The sequence below is a fragment of the Triticum urartu genome, chromosome 5A, assembly GCF_056163025.1.
Source record: "Triticum urartu cultivar PI428250 chromosome 5A, HENAU_Tu73, whole genome shotgun sequence".
Lineage (NCBI taxonomy): Eukaryota > Viridiplantae > Streptophyta > Magnoliopsida > Poales > Poaceae > Triticum > Triticum urartu.
This window is the reverse complement of record NC_141877.1, coordinates 674,682,622-674,705,466: the sequence shown is the minus strand read 5'-3', so window position 1 is coordinate 674,705,466 and position 22,845 is coordinate 674,682,622. Positions and strand designations below refer to the sequence as shown.

The 22,845-nt window shown below is 43.8% G+C and overlaps 1 protein-coding gene and 1 pseudogene across 2 annotated transcripts; one reads left to right on the top strand and one right to left on the bottom strand.

Moving 5' to 3' along the window:
- Positions 1-28: 28 nt before the first annotated feature.
- Positions 29-8,220, top strand: LOC125511580 (2-oxoglutarate-dependent dioxygenase 11-like; annotated as a pseudogene). The gene is made up of 6 exons (XR_015603079.1): positions 29-294; positions 433-680; positions 1,191-1,515; positions 1,617-2,366; positions 6,154-6,239; positions 6,837-8,220. The product of XR_015603079.1 is annotated as a 2-oxoglutarate-dependent dioxygenase 11-like (transcript).
- A 6,588-nt stretch (positions 8,221-14,808) lies between these two features.
- LOC125511579 (uncharacterized) lies at positions 14,809-21,596 on the bottom strand. Its single transcript, XM_048676988.2, has 20 exons — positions 21,415-21,596; positions 21,054-21,325; positions 20,867-20,960; positions 20,683-20,765; positions 20,364-20,584; positions 20,074-20,212; positions 19,760-19,842; positions 19,414-19,626; positions 18,972-19,328; positions 18,726-18,897; positions 18,296-18,487; positions 18,006-18,212; positions 17,818-17,910; positions 17,517-17,716; positions 16,875-17,402; positions 16,551-16,631; positions 16,374-16,459; positions 15,648-16,301; positions 15,393-15,543; positions 14,809-15,268 (listed from the first exon to the last, which is right to left on the bottom strand). The coding sequence occupies exons 1-20, from the start codon at positions 21,512-21,514 to the stop codon at positions 15,175-15,177; spliced, it is 4,020 nt and encodes a 1,339-aa protein (XP_048532945.2). The 5' UTR covers positions 21,515-21,596; the 3' UTR covers positions 14,809-15,174.
- Positions 21,597-22,845: the final 1,249 nt, after the last annotated feature.

The window sequence follows — 22,845 nt, the reverse complement described above, 5'->3', positions numbered from 1 at the left end:
TAGCCAGAACAGGGGAACCAGTAGCATCTCCATTCTCAAGAGCGGCCAGAGGGGATGGAATCTCTCTCCGTCCCGAGTGTGCAGGCCATGGTGGCGGCCACCGGCGGAGTCGATGTGCCGCCAAGGTATCTCCGGCCAGAGGCGGCAGCGGACGCGGTCACCGGTGCCGGCGACGACGACGGGGAGGCTCAGATCCCCATCATCGACCACCGGAGGCTGCTGCTGGAGCTGGACCGCCGTGGTGAGGAGTCTGCACGCCTCCATACAGCCTGCCAGGACTGGGGCTTCTTCCAGGTTAGTTCGTTGCGCACCTGTCTCTGCTGACTGCAACCTCTGTTGCTATGCCTGTGTTTTCCTGAACCCAACATTCAGTTAACTTTCTTTAGTAGCTGCCTCATCATCCTGATACTGGAATTGCTCTCCTGTTTGCAGTTGATTAACCACAGCGTCCCGGACGACGTGGTGGAGGGAATGAAGGCCAGCCTCCAAGAATTCTTCCAGCTACCCGCGGAGACGAAGAGACGATTCACACAGCAAGAAGGGCGGCTGGAAGGCTACGGTCAGCTGTTCGTCGTCTCGGAGGATCAGAAGCTCGACTGGGCCGACATGCTCTTCCTCTACGCACAGCCACCCGAGATCAGGAAGACCAAGCTCTGGCCTGACCAGCCTGCTACCTTCAGGTATGTAAGATTGCGATGGCATTCTTCGCTGCCTGTGCCTGTCACGCTGTTCTTCAGCTTAGTTACAATGGAATGATACTTTTGGTCGCCTCTTTTATTATTTTGCCCTACTTTGGAGAAAAAAATCAGGTACTCCCTCCATTTTTATTTACTCTGCATATTAGAGCTGACTGAAGTCAAACTTCATAAAATTTGACCAAGTTTGTAGAAAACAATATAGACATTTATCATAATAAATTTATACGATGTGAAAGTACATTCAATAATAAATCTAATGTTGTTGATTTGTTATTGTATATCTTAATATTTTTGTTTATAAACTTGGTCAAAGTTTGTAAAGCTTGACTTTGACCAAAGCTAATATGCGAACTAAATAAAAACGGAGGAAGTACTAGTAGAAAACAATCTCCAACACATCATCAAGTGCTAGCTGCAAATTAAACTTGTGGCGGCTTCAAGCTCTTGCCCTGCTATCGACTTCTCAAGTGCTGCACTTTGAATTTTATTCAGATCAGCGCTGGATAGATATTCCTGCGCTGTGAAGGAGGTAGCGGATTCCCTCTTGGCGACGATGTCGGAGAACTTGGGACTGAAACAAGAGGTGATTGCCGACAGATGCATCGGGGGGCTGCAGTCTATCAGAATGAACTACTATCCGCCATGCCCTCAGGCAGACAAAGTCGTTGGCCTCTCCCCGCACTCGGACGCCGATCTCCTGACTCTCGTCCTCCAAGTGAACCACGTCCAAGGCCTGCAGATCAAGAGGAACGGCAGCTGGTTTCCCGTCAAGCCCGTCGAGGGTGCTTTCATCGTCAACATTGGAGATATCTTCGAGGTCGAGCACCAACCATAGAAGGGCGATGAATGGATACTGTATATGCTGTATTTTGTAGAACTAAGCATTGCGTTGCCTGTGTTTTGCTCCCCTGATGACAGATCTTGACGAACGGGAGGTACAGGAGCATCGAGCACCGCGTGGTGGTGGACCCCGAGGAGGAGCGGCTGTCGGTGGCGGCGTTCCACTCTCCAAACACCTCTGAAGGAGCTCATGGCGCGTGCCGACGGGGAGGCGGAGGCCTATGCGACGGTGGAGCATGAGAGGTTGAGGGAGCTCTTCTTCGCGACGAAGCTGGAGGGGAAGAGCTTCTTGGAGCGGATGAAGCTCCCGAGTACTAGCTGAACCGAATGGTGCCCGTCGCAGCAGGTAATACTAGCAAACCACCGAATTTGTCGCTGTTTTCAACTTTTCCTTTGTGGGGAGAGGTGAAGCATTGTGGTGGATGATACCCTGCATATCCATACATACATGCATATATGGGAAAAGAAAACAGCTGCTGGGCTGATAATTAAGTAGAGTAGTAGGATGCATCTCATCTAGTGTCTCCGAGGTTTCGGGCTTCACTAGCTAGCATCATTCTATCGGAGGCTGAGGGAGCTCTTCTTGGCGACGAAGCTGGAGGGGAAGAGTTTCTTGGAGCGGATGAAGCTCCCAAGTAGTAGCTGAACTGAATGGCGCGTGTCGTAGCAGGTAATACTACTAGTAAACCAAACTTGTTGGTTCCGAATTTGTTGCTGTTTCCAACTTTTCCTTTGTGGTGTGGTGAGAGATGAAGCATTGTGGTGGATGATACCATGCATATATATGGGAAAAGAAAACAGCTGCTGTGTGATAATTTGCATTGCCAGGTACTAGCTCTGTTCACTTATATAAGACGTTTTAGACGTTCAAACACTGTTTAAAATAGTACTCCCTCTGTAAACTAATATAAGAGCATTTAGATCACTACTTTAGTGATCTAAACACTCTTATATTAGTTTACGGAGGGAGTACAAAGCAAGATGTCTTATAAAAACAAACGGAGGGAGTATAAGTAGAGTAGTAGGATGCATCTTATCTCTAGTGTCTCAGAGGTTTCAGGCTTCACTAGCTAGCATCATTCTATCTGACACTACTAGCTGATGAATTTGTGAGAGAAAGAAAGAAGAGTCAAGATTGGGGTGGGTGGGACGGGGGTCATATTAATTGCCTCGAGCCCTCCAATGCAGCTAGTAACGAGTTCACTTTCTGTTTGGTGAGAAAGTTGGCCGAGGGTAATACTAGCTATTATACTATCTTGTTTTGTTTTGGCTTATACGAAACAAAAGTAGTGCTCTATGAGGGAACAAGCTGCGGAAAGAAGCTGAGTTTGTTTCGCTAATTAAACCTGTGTCCGTCTAGTCTGATCTGGTATCTTAGATAAGGGTGGTGGAGGTACCATATGTAGATAGATTAATTGTATGAAGCTAGAGTAGTCCCTCCGTTCCGTAATAATTGTTATGGTTTTAGATTAAATTTGAAAATGCAGAAAGAAGCCTCGCTCGTCGTCGTCCCCTGAACTTGTCTGTCTGTCTGGTCTATTAGACTTTTTTTTAGAAAAGGAGGATGCACCCCCGGCCTTTGCATCTCGACAATGCATACAGCCACTTTATTAATTATTAAGCACAAAAGATCTTACAAAGTAGTACATCAGTGAGCCTGAAGTCACCACCTAGACAACACTTGTCGCTACTCCTATCCCCTTGATGCAGTGGTGCCGAATGTCCGAGCCTAATACCAAACAGACATCGCACCAAATCCTAACATCTAATGCTGAATGCCCCATTCTAGCCACATACCAGGACTGGATCACACACCGGTCCGGCACACTCACCGAGGCTACCGCCGCCCCACTGATCCATCTCCAGAGCAGGTACTGACGCGCAGACCTTGCCAGGCCTGCCGTCGACACCACCATGGCGCTAGACAGCTCGACCACCCTGCGCTCAACTCAACCTGACAGTCAGGTTTGACCGGGTCAAGCTTTCCCAGACCCGAATATTAAACGGGTATGCAGTCTTACCCATGACCCTGCCCATGGGCAAAGAAGAAGACCCATGCCCGAACCCAACGGGTTACCCGACCCAATAGGGCACCCATCGGGTCTAATATTTTAATTCATTTTTATCTTACCGAACTGACTGCATGTGTTCCTCCCTTCCTTGTCTGCTTTATAGCACAACCCAGCCTACCGTTCACTCATGCAAGCGAGGTGGGACTAAACGAGCTACTCCTTTGCTCAGTTCACGGCAAGCACGCACAACACACTGCACACGCCTCACGCATGGGCTTAAATCATTGGAGGCCCAATAGACCGAAATACTACACCATTTCCAAGTAGTAGTAGTATATATGGGCCTTACCATTCTGGAGCGGTCGGCAGGAAATAAGAAGCGAAGCAAAGATGCATCTCTACCGGCAGTGCTTGGCTGTGCTAAAGAAATTAATTAGCATGTATCTTTGCCAAAACGTCCACACATCATGTAAAATAATCAATATATTTTACTCACTAATATTAGTCGGGTGACCCATCGGGCGACCCATGGGCAGAACCCCATGCCCAAACCCTACCCATGACTAATCGGGTTACCCATCGGGCTTACCCATGGGTCAATATGCCGACCCATACCCTATCCATTCGGGTCGGGTGCCCATGGGCGCGGCTACCCATGGATCGAATTGCCGGGTTAAGGCTCAACCCACCAGAAAAGGAGGATCGAGAAGAACTCCTTGTAGATCTCCAGACGCCGAATCCGACGTGGCCAGCGACGATCATCACCACCCCGCGGCGGCCGACGGAATCTGAAGAAAGGATCCAGATGGATCCGATCTGGATCCGGCGGCACCCGCGACCACCGGTCAGGCCAACGCAGCCACCACCTCACGGCACGCAGGTCGCCACCGCCGTGCCGCGCACGACGCCGATGGAAGAGCCGCCCGCCGCGCCGCCAGACCCCACGTTCGCCCGGCGTTCCTCTGGATCCCGTTGTCCTGCGCCAGCCAAGACGGAGAGGATGGGGAGAAGCCCCGCCGCCGCCCAGCCGGCCAGGCTTCGCCCGGCGACGCTATGGACGGCGGCGAGGAGGGGGAGAGGAGGAGGAGACTCGAGGGGCGGGGGCTAGGGTTTTCCCCCAGGTCGCCCGCGGGGGCGAGGGGGGAAGGAAATATTCATTTTCTTTATATGCAAGTTCCAAATTCTTTTGAAGCAAATTATCATTTGTTGGATGCAAATGCCAACTGCTTCAGAAGCAAAGTCCCAATTTAACCGACAGAGCTACGTTGTTGTTGTTGTCAAACTATATTTTGTAAACAATTCTGGTTGTTGTGGCCATGGAAGCAATTTATAGGATGTGTTGAAACTATCAAGTTATAAATAGATCAAAGCAATCCCTGTTTACAGTGGAAGCAATATTTTACGGACGACTCAAATACACAAATTCTAACTAGATCGAAGTGATTGCTGGTTGTCCTGGAAGAACTTTGTGTGAAGGACCGAAGCACAGATTTCAACCAGATGTAAGTAATCTCCAGTTGCTTCGGAAGCAAATTTAAAGAGTGTTGAATGGAAACAAATTATCAAGGCGATCGTGAGTTGCTGTGGAAGCAAAAAAAATCGGCTGACTGAAGTAAACATATTCTAACCTGATGGAAGCAATCTGTATTTTCCATGGAAACAAATTCATAGGCTGGCCTAAAAAGGGTCACGTGTAGAAGGCAATTAAAGTTGGGATCATCCAAAAAATTATATGGAAGCAAATGGCATGCATGAAAAGCATGGCGCCTAATCAATTTGATATGCCCTGAATTATAGGAGCAGTTATTAGGAAGTAAATTGATTGAAATTAGTGTGGGATGACGCATGCTGCATGCAAACGACTGGGGCTGTACGTGCTGGATCCAATGGTCATCATGGCTCTCATCCTACTACGGTGGATATGCGAAGGATCAGTAGTCTGATCCCAATAAATTTTCTCAGGGGCCAAAGAGTAATTAAGTTTGAATGATGGTCATTTAGGACATATTATTCATGTTCTCTCGTAGTATGCGATCTTGGACTGGACGCATCTGGAAGACGAAAGTTGCGGCGCCACTAGTAGCTTGTGTGCTCTCCGTCGCTACCGGCACCACCACTGTACTTATTCCACTCTAATTAAGCAGCCTAGCATGATTGTGTTGCGTGGTCAAGACGTGGTGTATCACTCTCAGGCTCAGGCTGAGGCGGCTGGCGTGACTTGTCTACATATGGTAATTTTTTTTTTAGAAAAGGAGGATGACCCCCGGCCTAATCTCTACTCCTAATGAAGCAGTTGGTAGTCTCGCTTCCAGGTTTTCTTTAGTCCCACCTCTCCTGATTTTTTTGGTACCTCCTCCCACCTTTGACTTATCCACTAGAAACCGGAAAAACCTCCTCCTGAGGCCTCAACCCACACCCATCTATGGTTCTAGAAAGTTGTTTGTGTGGATTTGGGAAATCAAAGGGGAAAATAAATTGGTCATAGAAGAATCATCTATGGTTCTCCTTTCTCAGTTCTGGGAAAGAGTTCACTTCAAGAATTTGCTTTTCTTTTTGTTCACTTTCAATTCCCCTTTGTCAATCCCTCTCTCATTTGATTGCAGGATACAGGCTTTCAAAGGTGGGGCATGGGCTCAGAGGTGAGGCCACTAGCGGTTCAACTTTGCACATACAAGAAAATAAAATCAAGGTTCTGCTGCTGAATAGATATTATGTTGTAAACTTTAATATACACACACATGGATAAGTCAGTTAACGATTGCCTTCTGTGATCAAATTGGCTTGCTATTGTGAAGGAAATGAGTTGTTTGCTTCTGCTTCTGTGATCATGGGTTAGTTGGAATTCAGAATGTACGATTAATTATTAGAGAATGTCGCTCACAGTTAATTTCTATAAATCTGCACTACAAGCTAAATGTGTGCAATTTCTGTTGGGTCCGATCCAATATAGAAATTTGGACAATATATAAGGATCAATACAAATCCTGCTGCCTTCCTATGAATAAATCTTTCAAAGGACATCTTCTAATACAGCAGCCACACATTGTTCTTACATATAAATCATATAAATGGATTCATTCAGATTTATTTTGTTTCATGTCCCTGAAAGTTCTCTCATCTTTTGATGTGTGTTTATTGTAGGGACTTACTTGGTGTGAAAATTATGCTCCTGCTTTAATAGCTGATATCAGGAACTATGTTTTAGTGTTTATTCCTTACCACTTCCAATATACTAATGTGCCTACTTTTGTACAATGTTCTTAACTGAAGTCGATTGTTCATGTAGGCACAAATTGGACGGACAAATGTTGATAGAGGAGGAGAACACCATGCAAGTACGTATGTGCCAAAATTGATAGATTTACCTCTAGGCATTGCATTATTTGCCGCAGTTTAGGTGTACTCTTTAAAGAATTTGTAGAAGATAGCAAAGGACTAGATGAAGGATCCATTCCTTTTAGAAACAGGTGGAAAGTATTCAGTTTAGTAAATATTGTATATACCCTTCTCCTGAAAAGTTAAATGTTGTTGCTTGGGAAAAAGGAAAATGCTCACAGATCAAATCCTTTGGTACAATGATTACTTTTTAGGGATGCAAATTTTAAACTTCAGTCATGCTTTATTGGTCGTTTTTCTCTAATAATTATCTTCCATGTAGTATAAACATCTGGAGGTACTATTAGTTTTTATTTTATTTTGTACTATAAGATAATAACAATGCATACAGGAGACTGAATTAGCTTAGGACATCAAAGGAAGTTCCTTTTGTAACTTGAAGAGTGTTCTTTCATACGTGTTGATAACAGTGTGCCTCCAATTAGTTTCTAGACATCCTTTCCAAGTCTCATACCTTTTATATTCCTCTGTTTTCTCCTTTTAGTCCAATTATTTCTTGAGAACTAAAATAATCATATACTCCCTCCGTCCAGAATTACTTGATGCTGAAATGCACGTCTAGATACATCCATTTCAGTGTCAAGTAACTCTGGACGGTCATTTCTCTTGATTTTTGAACCAAGTGTTATCTTGTTTTCTCGATAGGCAAGAAAGGTCCAACTGGCAAAAGCATAAGAGGATGTTTCTGCACTTCTCTTCCTCTATTGAGTTTATAATGCATATAAAAAAATGTATATCTGTTTCTGTTCTTGCACCTACATTATTCATTTATGCTCCTTCGACTCCTTTTGAATGTCTTATACTCTCTGCAATCACCAAACTGGAAGACATGCGCTTTTTAGGACATCTTCAATGCAAGACTCTTATACACGCGCTTAAGAGAACTAATTTTTTTGTAAAATACAGTAAAAAGAAACACCCAAGCGCAGATCTATTTTAACGCAGACGGTACCTGATGCTAATATAATTTGCCGGCGTAGCAGCGATCCATCCAACACGCCAAGAGATACCTAGGCACTCGGTGCTATTTCTCACGTCAATGCACCCCCTATGCCGGGAATCGATGGCTCAACCGGCAATCGAGCAGGATGGATATCCTAGCGCCTCTATATTAGCACCCACAAGGAAAGTAAACATAGGCGCATATTGTGTTCAACGTGATGATACAAGCGAGAGTTGGCCTACGCCGCCAACTGATCTGCGGCAGCATGGAAGGAGTGTTCAAAAGCAGCATGAGCAGTTGTTCTACTGCTGGTCGGAGGGAGAGCTTGGCAAGGGAGATAGAGGGAGCTCTACAACCACGATCTTGGCATACAACCCGATGGCATCGTGCCCACGTAAGCTTCTTCCATGTTCCAATTCTTGCACTTGTTGGTCTTTTACTGTCAAAGCTTACGAAATCTTAGATGTTGCTGACAAAAGACCGAGATACAATATTTCAATTACAGGCTATATATTATTCAGCAAGTACGTTTGCAAAAAAATTGATCTCAGCAGGTTGGTGTTCATGTACAGGTTGCCATATGAGAATATACTGCGTATTGGTCAAATCTCAAAACAAATGGCCCATTCTGATCATAACTATTCCAAAAGCATTGATAGGCTTTTTAAAACATCAAGCTATCTGTATATTGATCTCAGCAGTGTCCAAAATCCAAATGGTTATGTTTGTTCAGATTTTCCTCATTTTTACGTTCTTTGAATTAAAGTAGTGCTTGAGGTTAATAATAAATGATTGTTGGTAACTTAACTAGCTCATGAGAATAATTTGTGATATAGCTTGCTCCTATATGTGTCATTGACAATGTTCTAATGTCACAACTTTTTTTATCATGCACTCTTACAAGGTCATTTCTTCTTGTTTGTTTTTGTGAGCAGAGCAACCTCCTTTTCTGGATGACAAAAGAATTAGGTCCAGATAATTTGTTCTTTGAGCAAAGCAACTTTGTTGGGGATGCCAAAAGAAGTTTCAGTTTTCTTACTAATTAATGCGGCAATTGGTAAGGATAGAACAATGTCAGTTTTCCTTATGTTGGTTTTGTACTAAACATAATCATTTATGAAAGACCTTGAAAGAACTCTATACAGTATGTTAATCAGGAAAACCATGTACTCCCTCCGTTCCTAAATATTTGTCTTTCTAGAGATCTCAAATGGACTATCACATACGGATGTATATAGACATATTTTAGAGTGTAGATTCACTCATTTCGCTCCGTATGTAGTCACTTGTTGAAATATCTAGAAAGACAAATATTTAGGAACGGAGGGAGTAGCTTTTTGGGCGTTTTCTCTTAGTATTACAACCTTAATCCTTGTTGGGTTTGAAAGAAATTGTGTTAAACATGGTTATGAGCTTATTGGATCTTAAACAAACTACTCCCTCCATTCCTAAATATAAATCTTTTTAGAGATTCCACTACGAACTACATAGGATGTATATAGACATACTTTAGAGTGTACATTCACTCATTTTGCTCCGTATGTAGTCCGTAGTGGAATCTCTAAAAAGACTTATATTTTGGAACGGAGGGAGTACATTACATGTGTAGTAATTTTAGTAGCTAGACATGCATACTCTGCTATGTTAGATTTAGGAGAAAGAGTTGTTTTATTCATTCATCTGGAATTTTTTGTCTATAATGCTGATCTATTTTTTCATCTTTTGATCTTCTTTGCTTCAGTTGTGCTCTTGTTACATTAACTCAGCATGACGGAATGTTTCGTGCTAACATGGTTCATGGTTGCAGGCTGCCGCGACAGAAAACTGGGAGCCCCCTAGGAACAAAATAAAAAAAGGTCCCAACCTCCTGTCGATGCTTATCTTAATAACTTGGCATGAATTTTGTTTCTTACATATATTTGTCCATGGTTACCTTTTTCAAACAAGCTTTAGCTTCTACAATGGGATAAGGCCTCACATGAGTGACTGAAAAATCGTCCCTTTTTAAAATTTACCTGATAGTGTTGGGATTTAAATATTTCCTTTTCGGTAACACATTCATGATTCATGTGACATTCTAAAGTAATGCAAATTTGTAATGAATGAATTACACTTTTGTGCAGTACAGAAAGATCCTGCCTTTGCCCTTAATACACCTGATGGGCAATGTCATCACCAGCATGAGTTTGGTCTCCTTAACGCACCCGATCGAGGCCATGGAGTCCATCTTCCCTATTCTACTATCTGTCTTGTTCCTCGGGCAGGTATTTGGTTTCAGACTTTATCAAGTGGTCTGTCCTGACAAATGAAATGTGATGAACACCCAGGGAATAATGTACCTATATAGGATTAGGAATCTTTTTGTATCAATGAAATTGTTGTGCATGCTCGTAGGTATATGTTCTCCTATCTTGACAAATGAAATGAGTGATTACAAAACTATTTTTGATCGATGAAATGGATGGATGTATGGACATCTTGTTATGCAAATGTCATGTGTGAAACTCTTTTCAGTTGTATTGTCTTGACCCGTTTAGGATGGCACAACCAGTTTCTACCACAACTATTGTGGTATCAAGTATCAAGGCGAGGCACTTATATGTGATTATCAGTCAACATGAGCTATAACAAGTTGAAGGTCCAGCTATCTCCAGGGGTTCACTACCACAGACCGATGGGTTTGAATTTTGATGTGTGTGTGATTGGGGTGTAAGAGGAAATTTGAGCTGACTGCATCATGCACAACTGCCAGAGGTGGCAAGTTTGGATAGATGGTGGAGAGACGAAAATAGTGGATGAAATAAGAAAAAGAAAAGAAGATGAAGAGTTATTTAATGGTCAAAGAATTGTCGATAACACCACCCTATTTGCACGAGTGTCCTAAAGGTTTATATTAAACTACAAAATATGTATGCTCTGTAGCAACGGATGGGCAATTAACTTGCGATGGATTCAGGGAAAGACCATCCAGTTAACGTCTAGCGGGGGCGAGCCAAGAACGTGGTTGCACAAGACACCAATTTACCCGGAGATCACCCTCGGCACCGAAAATCGACCTGGGAGGGCCAGGTCGATGACACGGATCGCCCGAGGTAGAAATCGTATAGTATGAAGCCCATGGCACCAGAAATCGCCATGGGATGGCCATATTGATGTCGTCGCTGAATCCGGCTACTCACCGTGACATATATGTGCTCACCGCAGCTCATCAGATCTGACCAAAACATATAACTGGGGAGGGGATGGGCGACATAGCGATTGATGGAGGGGAGGGGATGGTGAGCGTGGATGGGAAGGTGGCAGCGACATGCCACGATTGGGAGATATGGTGGCAGCAACGCCGTGGCAGAGAGAACGAGTGAGAGGGGTGGTTGCGGTGAGAGAATCGGTTGCGAGGGGGACACGAGGTCCATTATGCTAGAGTCAACACGAGGTTAGAAGTTTTGCGACAAGGAAACTATCCAAACGTTGGCAACATTATTTGATAGCTGGCTTGGGATAGACAACGACATCTCATCGTGCAACATGATAAGTAAAGTATTTTGTCTATTGTTATCGTGGTTTATTGTTGTTTCTAATAGCTCCACATGTAGATTTATCTTCCCTATGCATCCATCGGCCGATACATTTTATACGTCATCGACAAAGAGGCACGTCGTCTATATATTATGGAGCCTATTCAAACATCATGATCGTTAGAGGATAAAAATTTAAGGCATGCACTGAAATTAAAAAGTTTTGCAAGGGATTTCAAAGAAGCACTCGAAATAAAGCTACCTGGTTGAAATTCTGATATATCTAAATGGCAACATTTATTTCCGTTTGGTATTTCAACGAGTATAGATGGGTAATGAATTCATAATAAAAACATTTATTTTTGTTATCACCATATTCTTTATATTATCAATTTAAAAAATTGCAGGAATGTGTCTAGCTATTTTGTTTTTAATTTTATGCTCTGGTGGAACGGTAAAGAATTGGTAAGCCGGTGTGCGGGGTGAGTATTGTCCGTTACATGTTTTAAGACCTTCGGCGTGAAATTTTCATACCAACTACATATAATGTTTGTGCAAGATGGGTATGAGTTGAGGAAACAGTTTTTATTATACTTGCTAAAACATCGTGGGAATGAAGCTAAAGGCAACTTTTCTGATATTGTGAAAGAATTTTTTAAACGCATCATCTAGATATTGATAGTTTTGTAATAGATGTTAAGGTCGAACATCGCTCAGTTTGTTACATGCACATGTCATTAATCTTTTTTTTGTTATCAATTTACATTGCAAAATTGGACTTCAATTATTCAATAATTGTGTTTGTGTTATATTATTTGTATGTGTGAAATTTAACATGTAAATCTTGCAAACTATTTCAAAAGCCCGTGGCAACGCACGGGCACTCTACTAGTCTACATATGGTATGACTGCACTGTACTTATTCCGCTCAGTTAAGCAGCCTAGCTTTGACTGTTGACTGCATTGCATGGCCCAGCCGTCGTGTATCATAATCAACATTTTTTATGTCTAACTTATGATCGCTACTCTTTATCTCTTTATCTCTACTGAAGGAAATACGCCCTAGAGGCAATAATAAAGTTATTATTTATTTCCTTATAATCATGATAAATGTTTATTATTCATGCTAGAATTGTATTAACCGGAAACATAATACATGTGTGAATACATAGACAAACAAAATGTCACTAGTATGCCTCTACTTGACTAACTCGTTAATCAAAGATGGTTATGTTTCCTAACCATGAACAATGAGTTGTTATTTGATTAACGGGATCACATCATTGAGAGAATGATCTGATTGACATGACCCATTCCATTAGCTTAGCACCCGATCGTTTAGTATGTTGCTATTGCTTTCTTCATGACTTATACATGTTCCTATAACTATGAGATTATGCAACTCCCGTTTACCGAAGGAACACTTTGGGTACTACCAAACGTCACAACGTAACTGGGTGATTATAAAGGAGTACTACAGGTGTCTCCAAAGGTACATGTTGGGTTGGCGTATTTCGAGATTAGGTTTTGTCACTCCGATTGTCGGAGAGGTATCTCTGGGCCCTCTCGGTAATGCACATCACTTAAGCCTTGCAAGCATTGCAACTAAATGAGTTAGTTGCGGGATGATGTATTACAGAACGAGTAAAGAGACTTGCCAGCAACGAGATTGAACTAGGTATTAGAATACCGACGATCGAATCTCGGGCAAGTAACATACCGATGACAAAGGGAACAACGTATGTTGTTATGCGGTCTGACCGATAAAGATCTTCGTAGAATATGTAGGAGCCAATATGGGCATCCAGGTCCCGCTATTGGTTATTGACCCGAGACGTGTCTCGGTTATGTCTACATTGTTCTCGAACCCGTAGGGTCCGCACGCTTAAGGTTACGATGACAGTTATATTATGAGTTTATGCATTTTGATGTACTGAAAGTTGTTCAGAGTCCCGGATGTGATCACGAACATGACGAGGAGTCTCGAAATGGTCGAGACGTAAAGATTGATATATTGAAAGCCTATATTTGGACATCGGAATCGTTCCGGGTGAAATCGGCATTTTTCCGAAGTACCGGGGGTTACCGGAACCCCTCCGGGGGTTTATTGGGCCTACATGGGCCTTGATGGAGAAGAGAGAAGGAGGCAAGAGGTGGCCGCGCGCCCCTCCCCTTCCTAGTCCGAACAGGATAAGGGAAGGGGGGCGGCGCCCCCTCCCCTTTCCTTCCTCTCTTCCATCTCTTTCCCCTCTCTCCTTGTCCAACTAGGAGTCCTACTCCCGATGGGAGTAGGACTCCCCCTTGGCGCGCCCACCTTGGTCGGCCGGCCCCTCTCCCTGGCTCCTTTATATACTGAGGCAAGGGGCACCCCAGAGACACACAAAAAAGTTGATCCACGTGATCTATTCCTTAACCGTGTGCGGCGCCCCCAGCCACCATAGTCCTCGATAATACTGTAGCGGAGTTTAGACGAAGCCCTGCTGCTGTAGTACATCAAGATCGTCACCACGTCGTCGTGCTGACGGAACTCTTCCCCGACACTTTGCTGGATCGGAGTCCGGGGATCGTCATCGAGCTGAACGTGTGCTCGAACTCGGAGGTGCCGTAGTTTCGATGCTTGATCGGTCAGATCGTGAAGACGTACGACTACATCAACCAAACGCTTCCGTTGTCGATCTACTAGGTATGTAGATCACACTCCCCCCTCGTTGCTATGCATCACATGATCTTGCGTGTGCGTAGGAAATTTTTTAAAATTACTACGAAACCCAACAGGTACACCACAGAGGCACTCTTTATCTCTAGCGTTTCACGGGCACGCAATCAGCAGGTTGGTACACCACGGAGACACTCTTTATCTCTAGCGTTTCACGGGCACGCAATCAGCAGGTTGGTACACCACGGAGGCACTCTTTATCTCTAGCGTTTTACGGGCATGCAATCAGCAGGTTGGTACACCATGAAGGCGCAAGGCGAGACAGCGGCTCCCCATCAATCGCGCACTTCCGTGCCAGAACAAGAAGATGAGAGGAATCGATCCTGATGGATCAATACATGTCTCGTTCGATTCTTCTTGTTTTGATTAAACTAATATGCTAATCAATTTTGTTAAGTGGCTTTCATGCATTCGGAACAAGACCAGGAAGCCAACAACTATGTCGCTCCGGCGCTCGGCGACATCAAACCAGCGGTGGCCTCGTCGAGGACGCATGAACAGCCGCGGCGTACTTTTTCCTTGGTGACGCTCGACGCCGTCCACAGTGGTAAGTCCGACCGACTACGACCAATATCGGTGGTATTTGTGTTGCGACGGACGACGACACCCTCCATGGCAGCCAGGTCAACACGGTGGCGTCTTCATGCTAGTTTCAAAAAACGTCTTACATTATGGACTGAGGGAGTAGTTTGCACAACTGAAACAGAGGTAGTAGCTGCCATTTATACTTTTAATGTCTTGCCGGCATTGAAATAGATATTACATTCAGTATTTGTGTTTACCAATGTAGGGAAATTTGACAGGGATTAATTGATTCACATGGTTGTCAAGTGGAGAGTAGATCCAGATGAGAAACGACTTGAGGTTTCTCTCTTCCATTCAATCAAATCAAGCCAGCCTTCAATGCCACCAGATTTCCAGATCGCTGACTGTCTATAATTCATCCCCTCTCTCAAAAAGAGCTACACATCAAATGGAGTTACAAATCATCCAAAAAAACAGACTGCGCACCCTCCCGCCTGCAGTAATTCCACGACGCGCCTTCAGGCTGTTCTCACGCTATCTTCATCGAGTCGTCTTCAGGCGGCGAGAACTCAACCATCTGCATCCCTCTTCCTGCAACGGCGATGTGGTATATCCCGCTCCCACTGACAAGATAACAACAATCACCGTGAGAAAATCGTAAAGATGGAACTACGACAGAGAACATCACGTACACATTTTCATCGGCCAAGAAAAAAGAACATAGATGATGCTGTGAAGCCTCCTCACCGGTCATGGAAAACATCCAGAGTTTCCGGCTCGGGCACGCTGATGATAACATGGGAATGCTCCATGAATTTGCCGGACGGGCCCATCTTCCAGCATCTGATTCTCTGATCAAGCCCGGTGGAGAAAGCCCAGGCACCGTCCGTCCAGATACCTGACGGTAAAAGCGCAGGTGCTTGTATCATCAGCTTACAAGGACAGTTGCTAAACTGAAATACTAATTAAACCAAGCCGTGATATTAACAGTGTCAGACATACCTTTCACTGCTGATCCGTGAGCCGATGGAACCGTGTGTTGGCCAAGTATTTGAAATCCACCTTTGTCAGGAGGCGAGATTATGTTTGACGTATTAGTTGAGCAGCCCTGTGGGGGTCCTAATGTGAAAACAAAACACTGAACCGCCTGATCATCACCGCCACTTACGATGCAGTAAAACAAGCCAGGTGCAGAGCTTGATCGCTGCTCCATCTCTGAAACATGGAGGCAGTTGACGCCTGACTGGTGAACACCGGAGAACATCTGCAATGGCTGCAGCTCAGGTATATCACATGACTGGGTACTTGAAACTGTGTCCTCAGTGTTTTTTATGGCCTCAGTTTCTGCCACTCCTGAAGTTTCATGTGGACTCTCTGCAGCAGCGCGCGAGCTACTCAGATTGTTCTCACTGGGGAGCAATGCTTGTTCATTACCCTTTTTCACAGAACTGTTTGCCAGTGGTCGCCACCGACGACGACCACCCTGACTCCCTCTTCCTGTCTTGGGCCGCTTTTGGCAGTCGATAACCATGTGCGGCTTAGTCTCTGATACTAGTTGCATAAAGCCATGAATGGTGTCTGTTAGGTCCCACAATGTGATGCTACCATCTGTAGATCCACTCACAATAATGTACCTATCGCCATTATAAACATCACCTGAAAGCAAATGTGTGAATTTCATTATGCTTAATAACATTATCAGAACAAATAAGGAAGAGTAGAACTGACCTTCACAGTGGGCACCAGAGGCGACAACAATATGCCGTAGCACAAGAACTGGTGATGCCTGTGGGACCAACAAGGCAACATCAAACCTGTACACAAAGAAAAGGAACAGCTAACTGAAAGCCCCAAGACTAGTACAGATAAATAGGAACTCCACTTCAGAAATCTCATGTTGCTTACCATAGCCGAGAAGGCAAAAGAAGCGCACGGACAATAACTGTTGCATCAGAGCAAGCAACAACCACAAAACAAACTGTCAACCTGGCACAAAACAAAGAGCTTAGATTACCCTCATTTCTTGCAAGAGCTAATAAGAAAGTATTCTAGACCCTATATTTGTGAGCAACTCATGAGTCATTTCTTGCAAGAGCTGAAACAGAGAGTGCCCTAGACCCTATATTTGTGAGCAATTTATGAGAGATATTTCTTCCAAGAGCTGAAACAGAAAGTACCATGGGCCCTATATTTATGAGCAATTCATAAGAGTGCAGTGCCAAATCTTACTCGGTAGCCGGATGTTTCAAAAGAAATGCTGTAACAGAAAGGTAACGCCAGTCATTTTCCATCTGATCCATAATAGCCAGATTGGGTTGAGCAGAGGAATTTCCTTTCCCGCCTTCCTCGAAGTTCAGCTTTACATGATCAGCTTTCAACCTCTTGGTGCCAAGCTTTGGTGGCATGTGGGTAGAAAGCCACTGAAATGTAACGGCTGAATCACTATTGTCTGAGCATTCTGAGCCTTGCTTGGTGTCTAAATCTAGACCACTCGAGCACACTTGTTTGTTGTTCTCTGCAATCCTAGGTTCTAGAATCCAAGCCGTCAGAACTTGCTTTGATCCAACAGATATCAATATGTAAGTGGTGTCCTTGTTTTCGACCCAAGTGTCGGCAGAACTGACACTAGAGTTGCGCGATTTATCTGCTAATGTGTATGTTTTTGGGATGAAACACGTATCTCTCACAGCTGACCCGCCAACATGCTCCCCAAGCAGCTTGGATGAGCACCATTTTCCAGCACTACTAGCCGAGTACCTGTAACAAAGATCAAGACAACATATATCATATGGTTCATAACAGAACCTGAAATGAACAGGTGTATTTGATTAACCCTTGTTTGTTATTATGCATGAATAGTAACTTATTTACCCTGTAAGCCGGACGGTTCCATCTTCACACCCGGTTGCAATCCACAAATCTGTACTCCTCTCAGGATGTGAATAGCTTGCTGGATCTATGAAGCAAAGAGAATGCACTTCTCTTCCATGGAACTGGGTATGAAAAACTTGAGGAAGCAGCTTCCTATCTTGAGCTGGTGCCCAGTGTCTGTGGACATGAATACTGTGGTCCTGCTAGGAAGTCAATTCTCATGAGGTGTGTAAATTTGCACAGAACAACAGTGAAGAAAACACTTCCACAAACATCGCTAAGCAAGGGCTGGGCAGCAAACCTTCACGAAGGCAAAACAGTTTTGATACTCAGGGACTGTCCCAAGATAATAAGAGTAAGGGCGCCGCCATCCTCCGCAGGATATTTGAACCAGCTATAGAAGGGCAAACAAATCCAGAATTATTAGATTAGCCCAACCGTTGCCAAATTCAAATTTCCAAACTGTCCAGTTTATTCAGTATGTCTTACCTTTGTATCATTTTCAAGGTCCCAAATGATAAAATCCACAGAGGTGAAACCTATTGCATAGGTACCAACCAATTGGTTACCAGAGGCATGATTTGCGTAGATGGATTGAATGGTGCCTAATTCTTTCAATTGTCTCATTCCAACAAATTCAACTTTTTTGACATGTCTCCCATACTTGAAGAAGCAAATACAGCCGTCTCCCCCAGTCTGTAAAATGTTCAGAGCAGAGGAGTTTATGTCAGGCCAAGCTCATGACTTCAATAGAAAGAACAACAAAACTCTGTACATACAGTGTGGATTTCAATATGATCTGAAGCTGAGGTGATTATCTGAACACTTGTGACACTAGAAATGCCATGAGCTCCTTTAAAACGGTCACGTAAAGGTATCTTCTGTTGTGCCTCACTGCTGTCATGTGCTGCCAATGTTTTATGAAAAGGAAAGGCAGCGATGTTACCCTTCTTATCACCTGTTATAAGGATCTGCATAGAAAATAACATGTACTTTTTTTTTACATCAGAGAACAAAATATATTCTTTGCAGCAAACTGTAACATTTCTCTTTTGATAGTTATTAGAACATCAGGCACTGGTATTCTATAAACAATTAGTGTTCCCGTAGTCATAATTATGGAACGTCTCATATTCGCGTGAAATATTATATAAGCCACTGTTATGGTTTTGCATTCAGTGAGAAACAGAGCAAGTTTATAAGAATTACCTCATCCTGAAGTGATACATCTAAACACATGATTCGAGCCCCAAAGGGAGATTCAAACATTGCAACAAGTGAAACCTCCTGAGCTGTAGTAATCGCATGGCCATTTGACAAAAGGGCATTCCTTACGTTCCATAACTTAAGAGCGCCTCTAGGATCAGCTGTGAAAATGTGGCTGCGAGGGGAAAAAACTGTTGAGAACAATAATTACCTGCTAACCAGAAAGTAAATAGGAAATAATCCACATACCTACATTCAAGGGACTTGCACCAGTATAGTCCTAGTAGTTGCCTATCCTTTTCAGCTGGCCAGGTAACAGATAAATCTATTTTAGGTTCAAGACTGGGACTGCTTAAACGGACGATAGTAACATTTCCTCGACCGTCTCCAAGGGCAATTATATCCTCCTTATCCAAAGAAATGTCTGAGCACCCTGTCATTACATCCATACATATAATTGGTGCTTTCTCAGTGACCTGAATAACCTCAGTCCATCTTGGATCTTTTGTATCAGAGAGCTCAGCATGATGCAGATATCCATTGTTTGTGGCAACATAGAGAACATTTTCTTGCACAAAATGTAAGCATCGGACATATTCGCTTTTGCTGTGATAAACAAAAAAACAATCACTCACACTATATCACAATGAAAAATGGAGATAATACAAGAAAACACGGAAGCACACCATACCTATCCAAGGCACCATGCTGTCCTGATACTATAGGAGAAGATATTTCAAACACCTCAGAATCGTATTTCAGACCATCCGGGGCCACGTTTTCTTCCAATATGTCATGAAAAGAGGAGTTACGTAGGTGGTGCACTTTGATTGCAGAATCAAACCCAGCGGTGATCAGAACTAGTGAGCTTGGATTATATAAACATCGCCATAATCCTCGGCCACTGTAACAATAGATGCAGCATAGAAAATTAAGTTTTACTAAGGGAAGCACTTGTTGCAAGTCAAGGTAGTCAAACTCCGACATACTTAATTTGCTCGCCTTACACTTTATCTAAGTTGATCTTCCCAACTTACATGTGTTCTTTGAATGTTTTGATTAGCTTTCCATCCATGCCCCAAATGCAGCAAGTACAATCCTCACCAGCAGTTATAACTATCTAAAAGGCAAGTTGAGGTGAAAACAGTAAGCTGTATTTCGTCTACAATAACAGCTAGATGATCAAGTTCCCCTTTTGTCGCAAAAAAAGCATTAATGCAATAATATGGTATGTGTCCATGACAGAGTTGTGAGTAGAAAAGAACTGAGAAAATGGCCGTCGCTAAACAAGCATAATGGCAAATCCACCTTCAAAACTGAAAGATGAAAAGGCAAAGTGCAACAAACTTACAGAATCAGATATGCAACAATCCCAAATTCTAGCACTGTGTCCGAAAAGTGTCAGTTTGGGTATAATGTCCACATCATCAATTTTGGCTGTTTGATTGGTAAGATCCTGTGGCTGACAACTTAACATCCACATGCGAGCACTGCCATAACAATGAAGCCAAGCACATAAGATCAATATTACAAAAGACGGCCATTTGAAACAATAAAGTTCCAGAAGCTAGATACAGATACTTCAGCAAAGGAAATCTGACACAGATAATGCAGAGAAGTGAAAGCCAGAATGAACCTGACCTGCGATCATCAGAAACGGACATGAACTTTGATCCATCAGAGGACCAAGCTATTCGAAATATTGAACCTTCGTGTTCCTTCAGCCTTCCAATATGAACAGCCATGTATTTATTATCACTAAGATGAACATTTTCACTGTTATCTACACCAGTAGCACCCAACTCGTCCGAGCTTAATAACGAAGTACTCAGGGTTTCGGGTACCAATTTCCAAATAAGAATCTGAAAACAGATATGATGGAGTTAATGAGTTATGGTAATGTTCATACATAAAAACAAAACTCTGTGTGTCTCAAAATTTTGTTGCATTATAAGATTACCTCGTTTAGAATGGTACCAGACGCCACGAGGAGGGATTGAACAGAGTCCCCCCACATTCTCATTGAATACAGAAGGCACTTCTCTGCATCCACAAAACACACCAGAAGCAAGTATATCAATACAAATTCTGGCGTAGAGAATATAGTTTCGAACCTTAGGGCAACACATCGATTGTCGTCGAACCTGGAGAATTCACTCGGGTAACAAACACATGGTCCGTCAAATCCCACAATGCCACTGAATTGTCGCTCAAACCGATCGCAAGCAGCCTGTCCACCTGCGCCGAAAACAAACGAACATGAATGGCAGAGGAAAACGAAGCTTCCCTGCGCGAATGCAGGGACCGGACAGCACGACCGAGCGTGCATACCTCGAGGAAGCAAGCGTCGAGCACCCAGTGGTCGAACCCGGGGAGCCTCTGCTCCAGCTCCAGCCGCACGGCGACCGCCCCGCCATCCTCGGCGTCGACGCGGAGGCTGAGGAGCTTCACCCTCCTCTCGCCGAAGACGGCGAGGGTGAGCCCGTCGGCAGGGGGCGAGCCGCGGGGCTGGATGCCGTGGACGCGCACGCCGTCGAAGACCCGGAAGGAGGCGACGAGCCTGGCGACGTCCACGTCGTAGACGAGCAGCTCCGACCCGGTCCCTGCGAGAGCGCGCGGCGTAATAGCTGAGCTGAGCGTACGGAGCGCAGGGAGGGGGAGGGGGAGGGGGAGGGGAGGGAGGGGAAGTTACCGGCGAGGAGGAGGGAGCGCAGGGAGGAGGGGAGGAAGGAGAGCGCGGAGACCTCGCCGAGGTAGGAGCCCAGCCGGAGGCGGCGGTCGCCGGCGGCCATGGCGGGGCGGAGGAGTGGGAGCAGAGGGGAGTAGGGTTTTTTTTTTTTTTTGAAGGAAGGGAGTAGGGTTTTCTTTTCTGGCGGTTTAAGCTTTTGGGCCCAAACGAGATCGCCTTCGGAGGTTTTTTTTTATCAAACGGCGGTCAGTTAAAACGGAGCGGAAACAAAATGGGCACCATGTTTGTCTTGTTTTCATATACTTGTTCAAATTATTCAAATACTCCTATGTACAAACTGTGAACCCCTCAAAAAAACATGTATTAAAATGTTGAATGGGTATATAAAATAAAAATGTTTAACAAGCTTTTGAAAATGTTGAGTAAGTATTAATAACTTGAACAAGTATATGAAAAAATGTTGAATAAGTATTTGAAAAATGTTGAACTTGTATACAAAAAATGTTGATCACTTGTTACAAAAAATGTTTTTGACATGTGCGTAAATGTAGAGTGAAAATGACAACATAAGAAAACACCAAAGGAAAACAAAAAATCGAGAAAACAAAACAAAAACCATAGAAGAAAATGAAAAAAAATGGAGAAAATCGAATTATAATGATGAATAAAACAAAACCGAAGAAAAATAACAAGACCAAACAAAAAACCAAAGAAACCAAAAAAGGAAAAATGAAGAAATAAAAAAACCTCCAGTGTTTTACCTCAAGTAGTGTGCCCCTCGTATCTGAACGGCTCTATGCTCGTTCGTAAAACCCAAACCTAGCCAAAGGGGCCGGTATTGTCGGGCCGGCACGATAGCCCGCTTGCCTGGCCCGTCACGAGCCGGCACGGCACGTGACCTAGTGGGCCGTGCCTGGGCTGCCTTGCCAGGCATGTGCGCCAGCACGGCACGGCACGACTAGCACATTTCTCTTGAGCAAAACCTACTGCTACCTACGTATACCCGGGGAGCTCCTAACGGGCGCCTTTTGCGCTGGTTACCATACCTGGCTCATACAGGGAAGCTTAGTGGGCTTCTCTTTCGAAAGCCAGTCGGAAGTCATACCATTCTACAAGCGTTCGGCTAACCGCTACAACATGTTGTTACTAGTGATCAAATGCAGCTCCAACACTTTAAAAACTACCTTCCCATACATGATTTTCTTTCAAAAAATTAAAACTTCACAGATTTCGGGAAAAAGTTCGTGAACATACAAAAAATGTTGCCCCTATTCAAGGAAAGTCCATTGAATTTGAAAAACGTCAATCAATTTAAAAAATAGTTCATGAAAAATGAAAAAAGTTCATAAAAATTTTGAAACAAATTCATCAATTTTGAAAAAAAATCATAAATTGAAAAAAGTTCATCAATTTTCGAAAAAAGTTCTTTGATTT